At 45.6% G+C, this 15,422-nt stretch overlaps 1 protein-coding gene across 3 annotated transcripts; it reads right to left on the bottom strand.

Moving 5' to 3' along the window:
- Positions 1–4,740: 4,740 nt before the first annotated feature.
- On the bottom strand, positions 4,741–14,201 carry spns3 (SPNS lysolipid transporter 3, sphingosine-1-phosphate (putative)). 3 transcript variants are annotated; one of them, XM_076020105.1, is made up of 13 exons: positions 13,999–14,201; positions 12,618–12,899; positions 12,405–12,470; positions 11,700–11,836; positions 11,434–11,585; positions 10,978–11,044; positions 10,746–10,888; positions 10,099–10,251; positions 9,800–9,989; positions 7,485–7,550; positions 7,285–7,383; positions 7,008–7,179; positions 4,741–6,000 (listed from the first exon to the last, which is right to left on the bottom strand). In XM_076020105.1, the coding sequence occupies exons 2-13, from the start codon at positions 12,874–12,876 to the stop codon at positions 5,945–5,947; spliced, it is 1,560 nt and encodes a 519-aa protein (XP_075876220.1). In that variant the 5' UTR covers positions 12,877–12,899; positions 13,999–14,201; the 3' UTR covers positions 4,741–5,944. The 3 variants fall into 3 exon arrangements, with proteins under 3 accessions (XP_075876220.1, XP_075876219.1, XP_075876218.1); XM_076020104.1 differs by having other exon boundaries at positions 13,995–14,201; XM_076020103.1 differs by lacking the exon at positions 13,999–14,201 and adding an exon at positions 13,815–13,881.
- Between the last annotated feature and the right edge of the window lie 1,221 nt (positions 14,202–15,422).

Here is a 15,422-nt window from a genome sequence, read left to right on the forward strand (position 1 = left end):
ATTTTTTACATCTAACATGTCATCATCATTTCATCATCGCCAGAATTTCGACTACTGGAGGACTGAGCTAATCCCAGGGGAAGGCTGAGGGGAGATCCCTTCAATCCCTTCGTCTGGGGTCTGCTCCGCTCCAGGTTTGGCGACGGCCGGCATCGGGGATGCAGCTATGATTCCACTTCCCACATGCGGACTTGACCCGCATTGTGTTCTGTCCGCGCTGCAATGACAGAGCTCCGCCGGCTCTGCAGCCTGAAGCGGCTCAGGGAATTTGTTTTTGCCAAAGTATGGTTTCAGAGCCATCATCCAGTTACCCTCCAATAACACTGACGTACGGAAGGCCCCCTGTGATTGACTTTGGAAAGTATGATGCAAAAAAACAAAACAGCGCAGCCTGGCAGGGCAGGGATGGCAGAAAACGATCCGGCGACACACAAATTGTTTTCGTAACTCCGGCAGACTGGAGGCTGCAGCAGGGAAGAGGACGAAGGCCAAGCCAGCCTGTGGCCTCATGCGGTGGGCTTGGGGGAGATCGGGTGGGCGGGGGGGGCAGTAAACAGTTGTTCCTGCCTCCCCCACCTCCCCTGCCGACCATTCCTCCTATCTCTTTCTTTAGGATGTGCTTGATATGCTGCTCATGCCTTGTTGCTTTTTTCTCGTCGTCTTCCCATCGTGCAGACCTGCACCCTATCTGAGGCATTATTCTGCTGTTGCAGGCTGGAGCCACTGAGCCACCGTCCCAGCCTTTCCTTCCTGTCTCAGCTCAGATCCACGCCAGTGCAGGATGAGAGATAACCTGCTAATCGCCCAGGCCCAGCGCCTGCGGCACGATAAGGCATACGCTCCAGCGTGTGGCTGCCAACAGAGTTTAAATGTCCCTCTGACACGTGTCCGTCAGCTGGGTGTCGCTCAGCTGGTTTGTCTCGACTCGGCACGCAACGCGTCTGAGTTTGTGAGGGTGACAGCACGTTTATGTTCTGGTGGAAATGTTGTGTAATATACAAGAAAAAAATCATGTAGTCTATGGTAATTTTTTTCACACTCATGTATTAATATAATGTAATAAATGTGTGACCTACAACACAAGTTAAACATCTGGATGACATTTTATAATTAAAGATAACAGTGGTTAGCTTTTTGTTTCAGCCTTTTTACATGATTTTACGATCTGTTTATATATCAATACATCTTTTTTTTTTACCTGAACATTTCCATTCAAACTAAAAACTAACATCTCAACCAATGAAATCATAACAACCTCGATCACACTCGAAACAGACACCAGTCTAGGGTGCTTCCCTTGTTTTCTCAATCTGCTGGGTCCAATACACGCATTTCCCCTTTCCTGCGCTCTCGAACAGGTGGCACAGTTTCCCCGACTACTACTGTGTGTACATTAAAGACTCAGAAGGGGAGAATGAACACTGTTCCCTGGTGTTCTGGCGTTCCAAGGAAATAACAACTGGTTAGATGTTTGCGTTGTACATTCTTCGAAGAGGAAACAAGATGAGTCAGCAAAGCAGAAACTGCCCTCCTACGTCATGTCTTTGTCTTTTGCCCTCAGGTTATGATGACCAACACGTACCTGTTTTTTTTGTATCCCTAGACACAGTCACAACTTACCGCACTGTAAAAGCGTTGTGCGTATTGAATTGATTTTAATAATCTGTTCATTTATTTATACAAGCATTGAGAGATACTGTTGTTTAGGTAGTAGGGTGAGTTCTTTCGCAGAGTTTATTAGTAGTTCAAAGCCAAGCTTTGAAGTAATACTCAATAAAAATATCATTCTATTGCAATGCTTTAATTCATTAAGATGGCCTGTCTTCATCATAACCGACAGTAGCAGTCAACCCCTCCAGACACAATGCCGTCCCTGGTGGCTGCTGGCACTGGACCACCCCACTGCCAGCCTCCTGCCTCCCATTTGTTTTTGGAGCCGGAGCCGTCTAGGCGCTGGACAGCCTTGAGGTGTGGGCTCTGCCATCCTGACCTCTCCTCGTTCACTCTGACCTCCTGACCTCTGGGTCGAGCAGTGGCTTGCTCCCACCCCACCCCACCCTTCGACGTGCTCTAACAAGCTAGGGAGCGTCCGGCAGCTGAGCGTATGTGCTGATGTGGGCCCATGTCTCCAGTGTTTGAAAGCGTGGCCCTGGGGGGGCTTCACTGTTACAGCAGTGACTAAAGACAGAGCTGACATCCAGTATCTGCTCAATTAGTTATTTATTTGACGTCTCCATCCAGGCTGGACTTGTTGGTCAAAGGTCATTGGTTGGTCTGTCTGGGAGATGAAACCATCCCTGACTGATTTCTCTGCCACAGTACAATTGTATTGAAACCTTTGGAGTTTTTTACCATCCAGATCTTTGTTTTTGTTTTTATTAAAAAAGAGACTTTGATCAGAGAATTTGATCCCTTTAGTGGCTCAGGCTGACATGTGTTTATATCAGATCTGTGCTTGTATTTATAGACTGCATAGGTCTTTGTAATTACCCTCACAGTCCTGGCTGTGCTGGTGAATCAGCAGCCAGCGGGCCTCCGAGGCCAGAACGCTAAGTACATAGGACCAGAATGTGCATATGCCATTATAGGTCAAACCTCACATTTGGCTGCTTTTCCTTTGTGTCCATGTGCACACGACACACCCGACAGTGTTGTTTGTGTAACAGTGAAAAATGGCCACGGCCATTTCTGAAACAAAGCTACAGGCTTAAAAACTTGCACTCACACACAAATGGGAAAAGCTATGTTTTTACCAGTATAAACTACAAAGAATTGAAGTCATGTTTCATTTCAGGCCAGAAATAGCATTTTCTTGCACATTGTCGCCTGTTTTCCTTGGGTCTCCATCGCATCTTTGCGTTGCACTCACAAAAAACTATATTTCAATTTGCAGGAAAAGTGCAGTGCGCCTGCAAAGTCTCACTTCCCGCTGTTCAATTAACACCTTTCAGATGTTCCTACAACGTACTCCACGTACGCAAACACCTGCGTGGGTGTTTCTCGCTTTGAAATTTTTACTGCGATATAGGAAATGTCTTTTTCCCCCACCTCTTGGCTGATTCGTAAAGAAGACGCTGCCCACATGATGTAACTGTCCATATAAGGAGCGGTGCGGAGGCCAGATAGGGCTCTTCCTCTCTGTGACGTCATGGCGCTGCAGCAGTTTTCTTGCGATAAGGTAAGAGAGCGACCAACGCCACCACATCCACAAATGTGGTTTGGCATTTATCAATGTCCTGCGCCTGATTAGTGGATGGATGAGAGAAGCACCAACATGCGACAGATAAGTCCCTTGGGTTCCAGTGAATACATGAATACACACACACACACCCACTTCCTGCTTGTTATTGATTTCCTGCCAACACTCTGATTGAATGCTGACTGTTCCAATATGACACCTTATCAGGAATTTATTCCCCCTCCATGTGGTTGTGACTGAAATGTGTCCCATTCCTGAGCAAACACCGACTGTATCCGCTCTCTCACCCCCCTCATTGATCGGCCTGGACAATTTATTAGCCATTGTGACAGTTTCCTGTACAGCCTGGGTCGACAGGGGAAACGGAGAGGTATGCAGATAAAGTCCTCGAGAAACATTGTGCACAATACCTATTGTGTTTTAATTGCAGGTTGAACTGTTACCTCTAGAATGTTTTCCACATACCTTTCAGTCTGCGTGTGGGCTTGTTTGTTATTCCAAATGCACGTCCGGCTGCCCAGTCCATTCCCCCAGCATGCTGACAAACCACCTAACGTCTGGAAAATTACAGACTTTCGGGTCGAAGTGTTCGAAAAAAACAAGAGGAAATTCCAGTGGTTCCACAATAAAGCGATCAGAGCCTCGAACAATGGCCTGGCGCCCTTGAACTTCAGCCTTCATCCGTCTGTCACTGTTAAGTTCAGCTGGCACTCGTGTCAGAAAAAATATCGGGAGACGGCAGAGAAAGTTCTCATAAACGGCCCCTGCGTCAGCCAACACAGTCGCCCTCTGTGCGGCGGCCACGGAGAGCAAACAGCATGTTGACGCCGCGGCGTCATTTTTTTCGGGACTGGTGACCTTTGACTTCTGGTGTTCGTTCACCTCGGTGGAGAAACCGCTTTACGCGTAATGACACGCAGCTGTCAAGCCTCGCCAGGGGACACCTCTGCAGTCGACAGTCGAGCGCCGTGGGACTGCAGGGGAATGTTCACATGTCCTTCTCGTCCGGTGCGCGCTCATCTTTAGACGGGAGCAGCCAAGCCTTGAGATGATGGATGCTAACACCTATCGCGTTTCTTGACCTCTGCCGAGTTCATGGTCTTGTGCTTAAAGAAAACGCCCCAAATAGCTGCTTTAACATGGCACCACGCATCTCACAGAGAGTTGTTACCTGTTAGGGACATCAGTGTCAATTAAGGAAGAGCCCAGAGTACAGAGTATTTTAGTAATGTATTTTTTCTCTCAATTTCCTCTGATTTTTTTTTTTTTTTTCGTTTAGGAGTAAATCAACACTTAAACAGTACAAGCAAAAGCAGGTCCACCCTGACGTCTGTGCTTACATCCCTGGAGCAAGTTCCTCTAACGTGGGAAAAAAATGCTTCGTGATGATATCATCTTAAATTGTGCACCCTCCTGACTTGAGCTTACCTCAAACACAAGGAAGCTAAAAGGGAGCAGCAATGCTGGTTTGAGAGAAATGTGCCCCACGGAATGAGTGGGTGTTGAAATGATCCTGAAAGCTTCCTGAATACAGTAGAGTCGATTTTGATATGGCAGTAATAGGCTGCATTCCATTTCATTTCAAGTTCATGGTAGCCAATTATTATTTTTTGTGTGCTACAATTTGTGGGTGACTTTAGCTGCACAGTAATCCCTAACATCACTTACACGGTTACGCAACACAAGATTCTGTAATACGATTCGAGATAACAGGCACACCAGCTAGGCAATATTTAAAACATATATCCATACGAAAAAGATCATATTAGTCAACAATTTTCATAGAGACATCAACAAACGACACAGCGTTACACTAAGCCAATGAAAAGGTAGGTATAAAAATAAATTATTATCCCTTATCAAAAAAGCTCGATAATGACATCAAATACTTTCTGGTAAAAGGAAACCGAAAACAAATAACATCGCAGAGGAATTCAACACAGTACAGTTAAAAGGAGAATAGAAGGAGAATAAGGTCGTAACCTCACTGAACGCTGGCAGTTGAGGAGAGACGCTTTTCGACTGGAGCAACGCTGCCACCTAGTGGACAAATCTCTAAGCGAAGAAGGGAAAGCGCTTCTTGCGCTTTTATAATCGTTTTTACTCGTAGAAAAGAACAGCAGAAAAATAACCACACCCTTGGCATCAGAGTCAAGTCACCAGTGTAAACCATTACTGACTACGGCTTTCTAGACACTGCAGTTCAAATAAATAAAAAACAAAAGGCGTAGATGCATCTCCACTCTTTCATAAGTGAACTTCAGCCCCACTGGTCCTCATTAAGACGCAGCAGCTGCATGTTCAGAAGGGCATCCATAGGTGGAGCCATTAGTAACGGCATCCCTCATGTTGATGTTATTAATGGCATTTCAGAACGTCAACTCTCTGATGTTCCACCGTTTGGCTTATTTTACCTTATCTTCCCAAGTTTACAGACCTGATGGAGGCGGAGGAGGGGCGGTGGTTGTGAGGGAGGGGAGAGGGCACAGAGGCCTATTGCCATAAATTGAGGCCAGAGCAGGTATGAAAAATCCATCATATGAAAATTTGTGTGTCAGCAAATTGTCTTAAGGCATTTTATGGTTTGACGTGTCACTGAACCTTTGTCCTCCGCCTTTACAGCTAAGTGAAGAAATCAAGAGATTTCAACCGAGTCCGATCCGCTACTGTCAATTCCATGAGGAAATATGAATTTGAGGGTAAATGAGTTCACTCCATTCACCAGGCGCCTTTGTCCAGATGTTTTCATGGCGCCTGGTTGTCCTCGGTTATGTTGGGCTCAGGAGGCACAGGCGGATCCTCTGGATAATAACACAAAAAAAAAAAAAAAAAACATGAACACAAACGTACAAAGGTTTGAGTTGCCGTTTTAACTCGGAGAAGCAGCTCATCAGGACGCAAGTGCGACTAAGTGGTTTTCAGTCCAGACACAAAGTGGCTTGTGAGACAGCGGACAGTCGGTGCAGCTGCCTAATGGATCGATTAGCAGGGCCACAATTATTGTTTATATTAAGGTTCGCCAATTATTGTCCACGTGTTGCCAGGGGCTCGTGAGCAGCTACAGAGAACAATAGGGACAATTGTAATAAAGGTGGCAAACATGGTGCTGTTGGACCGGAGTGTTTAACAGCCACTATAATGAGTGCTTGTGTTTGTCATTTACACAAACAGCCTGTGCAAAGGCTTATTGTTCAGCGACCTTCAGCGTTCAGCTAAAGTGGGATTTGCAGGTTTAACCCTTGAAAGGGCCCTCAGTGAAACAATTGGATGTTTAAAAACCATGAAAAGGTCAAAAGGACAGTGAGTGGTGCATCAGGTGTGACGGCTGTGGCAGCCAGCCTGAGGTCCACGTGGACACAGAGTCTGTTGCTGGCTTTTGATTTTAGTGCTGCAAGGCCACTGGATGCTGTCTCAGGCAGGTATGCGGAGCTGAATGCAAGAATCTCCCTCGTATTTGCAACTGTAATTTTACATGTGAGCAAAATATGTGTTAAGTGGGCTCACAGAGACTTTTTATTATTTCATTTACTTTAGTTTGGTTGGCAACACTTCCTTTCACATGCACCAATATGTTATAAACCCTCCCTCCCCCATGAAGAAGTCAAAGATGTTTCCATACAGATCGTCACCCATTTAAGGTTCTGTGTGTGTAAAAACCTCCACATGCAACCAGCAGTAAGATAAACGGTCATCTTTAAATTAATCATTATATTATTGTATCTAAAAACACATCTCTGGATATGACCAGCGACGGTTCCTCGCCCTCTGAATGGTTCGCAATTGTAACGTGGAATTGCACTCAGCGTACCTGACACGTATCGCGCGACTGCCCTGCTGTCCTCAGCGATGTACCAGATACACACGAGGTAAAAGAGTCCGCCCAGCAGGCCGACGGCTGGGCACAGCAAGAGGCTGTACTGCAGGCTGCGGAAGCTCCAGTCAGGCGTCTCCGGGTGCACGCTTTGTATGCTGTCGGAAATCTGAGGGCACACAGGTGAAGGTGGAAGTGAGCATCAGTCAGTGGCGGAAGAGAAGATACCTCAGCGGCAATATATTTGCGAAGCTGCGGCTGAAGATCGACCCACCAGTCCCACAAGGTAGGGACTTCCTGAGTCCCCCAGGAGGTGGATGACTGTGACCTGGAGAGCTTCGGCCGTTGACCTTCTGTGTGGTACGACGACGTACTAAAATGAAAAGGAACAAAAATCACTCTGTTGGTTTCAAGTGTTTTTTCCTTCCCTCCTACGTTCGGTTTATTTTATTTTCATGCATCACTCAGACTCACCAGCAGTATGTCAGCCATGACGGCCCAGTTCAGGGCAACCAGCGTTTCACCCAAAGCCACGAAAACCTGCAATGCATGATGCAAATCCCTTAAAAGTGTCTCTTATTCATGGATGGCAAACACCTGAGGTTTCTCTTTTGAAATGGTGTCTGACATCATTACAGACACTTAAAGTGTTTGATTAGGTGTTGTGATGCAAAGACAGTGAGACATAGCTAATGTTCCTGGTCTGTTTTATGTCCCCAAGAGCTCACCTGGATATACTGATTGAACCTTTGTACTAAAATGTAAAGTTATGTTTAATAATGAAGGAGGAAAGACATTGACAAAGAAAAACACATTCAGACATCGTCTGTCCTGTCACTCTTATCCTGACAGACAGTTTCAAAATGTTCCCCCACTTTCATATGCTGCTTCAGAACTGATGCACTTTGTGCTATCTTGGTGAGAACGACAGTCCCTTAAAGTGCACTGTGTCTATTTCTTGTGCAGACTACAACTGTGAAAGCAAAGGTGTTGTAAGCAGCACCAGCGCTGGTTGCCTAGATATGTATATACAGGAGTTGGTTACTCTAAGAAGTGTCACAGAAAGTCACTACGTCATCAAGTATGCGGATGCACCTTTGAATCCGCTAGGCAGGGTGAAAATAAAATACTTTAAGTTTTCGATCAACTAAAGGTCAACGCTGAGATGTTCATTTCAACGCAAACCAGTTAATCCTGTTAAACAACCTGTTTGTACAAAAAAGCTTACAGCCTGTTGACTTCTGTATCTGTTTGAACTGCAACTTAGCACAGTAATTAGTAAGGAGGCTGACACATTTGAATAACAGTCTTTTTTGAGGAAATGTCTTACAAAGCTGAGTTTAAAAGTGTCACAAATACAAAAGACTAAATACCAAAAACGTAACATTACGTATAGTTTCAGTAAAAGCATGCAGTACATTGCTCCAGAAATGGCTCATTTAACTGATTTACAGCACAGATCTAAAGCTCTGATGTGCAGCTCGCCCGCAGCGGCTCTTTTAGCTTATTGCTCAGCCCGCAGCCGAACTGGTTGTGTGAGCAAACAGTTGATTGTCTCAACTAAAATAAATTGCAGGCAAAAGTTTTTCTTGTGCAACCTATCAATCTAACACTGCCGAAATGTAATTCATACAAAACAATGTCAAACACTATTCATTATCTGCTTGACTTTTAACAGCGACTTAAAGTGAATGATGATCTTAGTTAATATATTCAAGTGAGATCATTTCAATAGGTTTGATTCCTTACAATTATGCCACAGGTCAGTCTGAAATGTATTGGATTTATACTGTTATTCTATTTTTTTTTACCAGCCCCATTGTATAAAAGCCTAACCTGGTAAATATATATATTCTTTCTGATGAATTATATATATATAATTAATATTTCTTCTTAATGCTTGGCTACAGTTTGATGCAGACTATGTAAGTGCAGTCCATCTACCATTTACCATTAACTCTGTTCAGCTTCCATCCTTCCTGGATCAAAAGGACAACTTGTAAACAAGATTACCTGCTTTATTTAAAAAGCCTGACAGTACTGTAAAAGGTTTGCTTTGGGAACAGAATTGCCTCAATTACAATGACCTTTAAGAGCCTTCTTAGAATCAAATCAAGAGGAGGCTGACTTTGACCTCGTTGTCTCACTAAAGTGCCTCACTAAAAGGAAGACGGTATATAAAAATGTGTGTAAACGGCACAATAGCATAATTGAAATGAGATACTTTGATACCTGCTTCTTTAACTAGTAACCTTTTCTTTTTTTATGAGACATTCAGTCTGAATGTTGTGCCAGCCCTGTACGGCACCAGCAGAGTTTGACTTCTTCAGTGAAAGTCTTTGATGAAGAAAAAACAGTGGGAAAGATGCAAACTGAGTTGCTGCTAAAGAGCATGGATAGACATGTGACCTCTTACAGCATTTTCTTATTAAATTGTGAACACAGGTCCTCAACACAATCATCTATGCAAATGACATGTTTTCTTCATTTATTTAATTATTTACATTTTTTTTCTTATTTTTTGCCCTATGCTGCCAAAACCTCTGCAGAGGATTTGTGTGCACTCCTCATGAAACAGTAATCCAGTGAAATAGCAGGAAAAGGAAAGTGTGGGGAAGAAGACGGACAGGCTCATGGAAAGGTTAATGCTATGTAGCCTGTCTCATTGTTTACACTACACGGACCCCCTTGTAAGAGATTCAGCATGGACGCATGCGCCTGCTAATCTTATCTCGGGCTAATCCGCAGACCGACGATTGGAAATGCGACAATGGAAGCTCGTGTCTTACGTAAGTGATGGGGATGCTTGCTGACGCTACGAAGATGGTGATGAGGAAGCAGGGCACCGATCCCAGCAGGCCCGCAGCGCAGATGAGCGGGTCTACATGCAACACCCTGTCCCGAAACATCCTGGACAAGAAAGTTCCGACGCATCCGCCGAGGATACCTGTCACCAGCGTCACAGCCCCGAAAGTGAGACTGCACAGGGAGAAATAGAGGACGGCAAAGCAAGTTAAAGAAAAAAAGAAAAAAAAAAAGAACAAGTGCTGTAGTTGTTATGTATGACGTGTCAGAGGTGATTCTGCACCTGTCGGATGTCAGACAGGAGCCCGTGGTGCACGGTGGCAGCAGTCCCAGAAACACTCTGGCTCTCGTCAGGAAAGTCGGCACCCAGAAAGCCAGCGCCCCCAGGTTGAAGGTCGAGGCTGTTATTCCCAGTGAGGACCACACGTAACTTTTACTGGAGAAAAAAAAAAATCAGGAAAGACAACATTATTTTTCAAAGCCAAAATCACAGTAGGGGCTCTTAATAAGTTTTTGATTTTTTTTAATGGAGCAGATCTTGTGTCACTGCTAAATTAAAGAGTCAATTTCTTCCATATTACACCTATTTCCACATCTTAATTTTTATCCTAACTCCAGTGGATCAGCCTCATGCTGCCAGCATGTTCAGCACAGTTAGCTTCCAGCTCAACACTGAGCAACTTCCTCACGTCTGGGAGGAAGCAAAAGCATTGCAGCACAGCGCTTAGTGTGACACAACCACCCACTTGCTTGTGTCGTCACTAACCCTGAGATTACATCAGCGGGGTATCAGTGGCCTTTGTGACCCCACAAAGGGCCACTGACCTCCACTGCCGTGGGTTTTGGCTAAAGCTAGCAAAAAAGCCATGCTAACAACATTGGTAAGTTCTCATTCTCCTCCATAATCAAAGTTCAAAGTTGAACTCCTACTTTTTCAGAAGGTACTTGACATCCTCAATGTAAGAACTTTTCTCCACAACCCTCTCACTGCGCATCTCGGCAGCGCCTCTCGTCGGGTTGGGGCACGCGACCGCCAGCAGGACGATCCCCACCAAGCCGAGGATGGGGGTGATCTGGCGAGACAGAACAATGTTGGGGTGAGTGCCGCTGTGCGTCTGGTGGAGCCCTGCTGACCTTTGCTGAGGCGGGAAGGTGTCCTCACCCTGAGAGCCCAGCGCCAGTCTCCAGTGAGGTTAGCCACCCCTGATCCTGCAATGAACCCAAGACCACTGAAGACACAGACAGTGGTGAAAGCATTCATCAACATCCGCTTTTGATTGTAATGATAGTCTAACTGAAGTAGAAGGTAAGAAAACGTTTTTTAAATCATATTAATGTTTTGTCATTATTACTGAGTTATTTATAATGGTTTTGCACAAACTTCATTAGGATTTACTGACATTAATTTATTTTAACAGGAAGACAAAGAACAAGAAGAAGAAGTGTACTCATGAAACTACATTTGCTTTGTTGCCATATTTCCCCTTTTGGATGAAAGTTAGTGTTCTCCCCTGTGCAGTTTACAGCACATTCATACTTATCAGAAGTTAAGTCAAAGACATTTAAACACTTGGAAATTAAACACAGATTTAAAGACTTGATCCACTTTGTTTCTGACCTTCCCACAGGAATAAAGATGTAGAAGCAACAGATCATGATGCTCCGCTGGGCCCCAGCAAAGAGGTCCCCAATGATGGTTGGGGCAATGGTGGTGTAGCTGGCCTCTCCTATTCCAACGATGGCCCGCAGCAGCATTAGGAGCCAAAATTGCTTAGAAATAAAACCAAAAACAAACAAATATGATTAATTTGTTAATTGATTGGCACACACACAATGTGCATTGACACAAACACCACACTGACTTTGCACTTCATTCCTCCTTACCGACTTTGTGACGAAAGAGCTGCAGCCGGAGGTCACGGACCACACAGCCAGACCACCAATCATGATGTATTTCCGGTTGTAGCGGTCGCCAAGGTAACCAAAGAGCGGAGCCAATAGTAAGAAACTGATAATAAGGACTGCAAGTGTACACGTTTGATAAGAAACACTTTCAACACTCTGGGGGAAAAAATACATCAACAAAATTTAAAGGCATAATGTGTGACATTTAGCAGCATCTAATGTGAATACAGCAGGTTGCAAACAAAGCCAACCTGCACCCCTGTTTTCTGATGTCTCACGTGTAGTTTCTACCAGCTTTGTCGGAGCAAGATTAAATATTTATTTATCTCTTACTTATGTTCAGGGCTCTGAGGTGGCAAAATGGGCTGTTTTGTATGTAAATAAGCACGCATACATGCCTATCATTACCCACGGGTCCTTTAAAATGTCACACATTGGGCCTTTAATCAAGAAAATATTATTCTTTCAGAATCAAACAAGATGAAGAGCGCTTGCGTTCAAAGCAAAAAGCCAGTGCAATCATCACGTCCGTCCACCTTGGTACACAGACTGCATTGTTCAGCTCGACTTACAGAGCCAAGACGAGGAAGCAACGGTGTGTTTAATAGAACAGGTAGGAGGGAGAGACTTCTTCCCTGTCGGTGGCGGGTAAATGAGACCAGCGTCAGGACGAGAGGGTCGTACCTGTCTGCAGCAGCGCGGCTGTGCTGTCGCCGATGTCAAAGAATTCCTGTATTTTGGGGAGGACACCTGCAAAATAACAGCGACAGAGCGTCGTGTGAGCGGACGCTGCTGCGCGCGCGCGCTGTGTGTGTGTGTGTGTGTGTGTGTGTGTGTGTGTGTGTGTGTGTGCGTGCGTGCGTGCGTGTGCGTGTGCGTGGCGAGCGACGGTCGAACCTGCTATTGTGTAGCGCTCCATGTAGTTGAGCAGGTTGATGTAGCAGAGCACGGCCACGGCCAGATGAGCGCGCTGGCACCGTGGCGAGGACGCCCTCCCCTCTTCGCCACGGTGCCCCTCATCATCCTCCCGTGCACGGGATGTGAGCGACGCGAGGCTGTTTGTGAAGGAGCCGTAGTGCAGGTCGGGGCTCGGGCTGCGGCTCCGCCCAGACATCGGTCCATCCTGCGAGGCTGCCACCGATCCGTTCAGCTCCATGCTGAGCTCTCTCTCTCTCTTCCCTGGGAACGGGAAATCATTTGACCCAGATTCGCCAGGAAACAACAAAGGTTCTACGATTCAAACAGCCGCCGCCGTTGCTGCTGCTGCTGCTGCTGCTGCTGATGCTGCTGCTCTCGCATGAAAGATTAATTGCCGTCCGCATCACAGAAGAGCTCGGCTGCATGTGTACCTATGTGTGGTAGGCGCGCCTCGCTATTGGATAGGGGTGATAGGTGAAACACATTTCCGGTTCTGATTTCTTTCTGTGTATCTTCATTTTTTTATTTTTCGTTTTACTTCCTCCTGCGCCTCTCATATAATCCGGTTTCACGGCTCGCAGTTATTGATGGGAACCTTGTGACACAAAAAGCAACATTTCATAAGCGGAAATGGTTGCACATTGCAGGCTACGTGACACCACAGCGAGGCAGCCACAGCAACACCGAACAGCAAAGTACGGATACAACTCCTTGACTCAAGATAAAGCATGAAGTACTGGTTCTGAAATGTACTTGAGTAGAAAGGAAAAATGTTGATTTCGGCAATTAATGAAACAACACATCTGTTGTTGAATACATATTTACACTTTTAATAACAATAATGTTATTTTCTATATGTTTATTTTTCTCTGTACTGAAAACGTACTGAACAGTGACCCTAAAGCCGAGCTCCTCTGAAAGAAGCTCCCTCTAAAATATGATCCTCTTTTATGATGAACTACACAACAGCAGAGTTCAAATAGCTTCACTTCCATTCACTACTACTGTAATAATACTCACAAGTGAATTACTTAGAACAGAATTTGTGTCTTTGAAACACTTTTAAACACAAAAGCCATGAGCATGTTTTAGAAAGTACTGACATTTGTGCACAAATGCAGGAAGTAATGTAAAAAAGTTGTCAGAAAAAGAAATGCTTGAGTAAGGTACAGATACCTGAAAAATCTATTGAAGTACAGTCACAAAGCTTCCCACCTTGGGCCACCATGAAAACTTTGTCATCCTGTCATTCCTGTATTCAAATCCCAGGTTGCAGGTGTTAAGTTCCCTTTCTGCTCTTCCATTGCCCCGGCTGCCATATGAAATGAGCCCTCAGGGCAAAAAAACAGAGCTTACCTACTGCGTCTGTCGGGCCGGTGGTATCTCCTTACGCGATGGCCCTCATTCCATGTTTGCAGCAACAACAGGACTGTTTGGCTCTTCCTCCAGTGGAAGCTCAATCATGCCTGGCGAAATATTGAGTTAGTCAGGATACCAGCACAGTCTCAGCCAATCACATGCTCACAGACAGCCACAGGCGCCGCTTTGTGTTCCTGCTCCTGAGTGACAAAATCAAGAGGATACTAGCATGGCTGTCGCACACTCACTGTCTCTGCTGCGGCTCCAGATCTGCAGGGATGTCGCTGCTGCTGCTGCTGCTGCTGCTGCTGCTGCTGCTGCTGCTGCTGCTGCTGCTGCTGCTGCTGCTGCTGCAGGTTCCTACATGATCTTCTGCACTCTGCATCAGTGGTTTTGCTGATACCTCAGCTGATACTGGGGAGTGCCTATGTTTCTCAATACTTTAGTTCTGTCTTATCATTGCTTCATCACGACTTTGGCCTGTTGAACCTCTCCCACCCTCAGCGATGTTCAGAATCAGAATCAGAATAGCCTTTATTGTCACTGTAGCAGAGATACAATGAAATTGCGTGGCAACTCCCTTTGTGCAAAACAATTTAAAAAAATATAAGACCTAAAGATAAATAACAATAAAATACAATATAAGACACCAGTCAGTGCTTTCCAGACAACACTGTGCAGGAATATGCCAATATGTACAGGATGAGAAAGCTAAAGAGGTAGTTGTGTGTTATTGCACAGTACAGGGGTGATCAGTGGTGTGACGTGCTGAGTGAGTGTATAGTCAGTGAGAGTTCAGCGCTACAACAGCTCTTGGGTAGAAGCTGTCTCTGAGTCTGTTTGTTCTTGCACGGAGTGACCTGTAGCGCCTGCCAGAGGGCAACAGGTGAAAGAGGTGATGGCCGGGGTGAGAAGTGTCCTTTGCGATGTTCTGAGCTCTGCTGAAGCATCGGGAGTTGTATATGTCCCGAAGAGAGGGCAGAGGGCAGCCGATAATCCTCTCTGCTGTCCTTACTACCCTCTGCAACTTGTTCTTCTCTGCCACAGTACAGCTGGAGTACCACACCGTGATGGCATAGGTCAGCAGACTCTCTATGCTGGAGCGGTAGAAGGTCACCAGCAGCTGGGTGTATATGTTCTCCCTTTTGAGGACCCTCAGAAAGTGGAGCCGCTGCTGGGCCTTCTTCACCACTGCTGCAGTGTTCTCAGTCCAAGAGAGGTCTGCTGCGATGTGGACACCCAGATATCTGAACGACTCCACCCTCTCTACACATTCACCGTCAATGAACAGGGGCGCAGGGGCAGCTCTGTTTTTCCTGAAATCCAGGATGAGCTCCTTGGTCTTGGTAGTGTTCAGTATCAGATTGTTTGCTGAACACCACTTTTCCAGTTGAAGGACCTCATCCCGATAGGCTGCCTCATTCT

Source organism: Nelusetta ayraudi, unplaced genomic scaffold, assembly GCF_046127955.1.
Source record: "Nelusetta ayraudi isolate G7.1 ecotype Tasmania unplaced genomic scaffold, CSIRO-AGI_Nayr_v1 ptg000011l, whole genome shotgun sequence".
Lineage (NCBI taxonomy): Eukaryota > Metazoa > Chordata > Actinopteri > Tetraodontiformes > Monacanthidae > Nelusetta > Nelusetta ayraudi.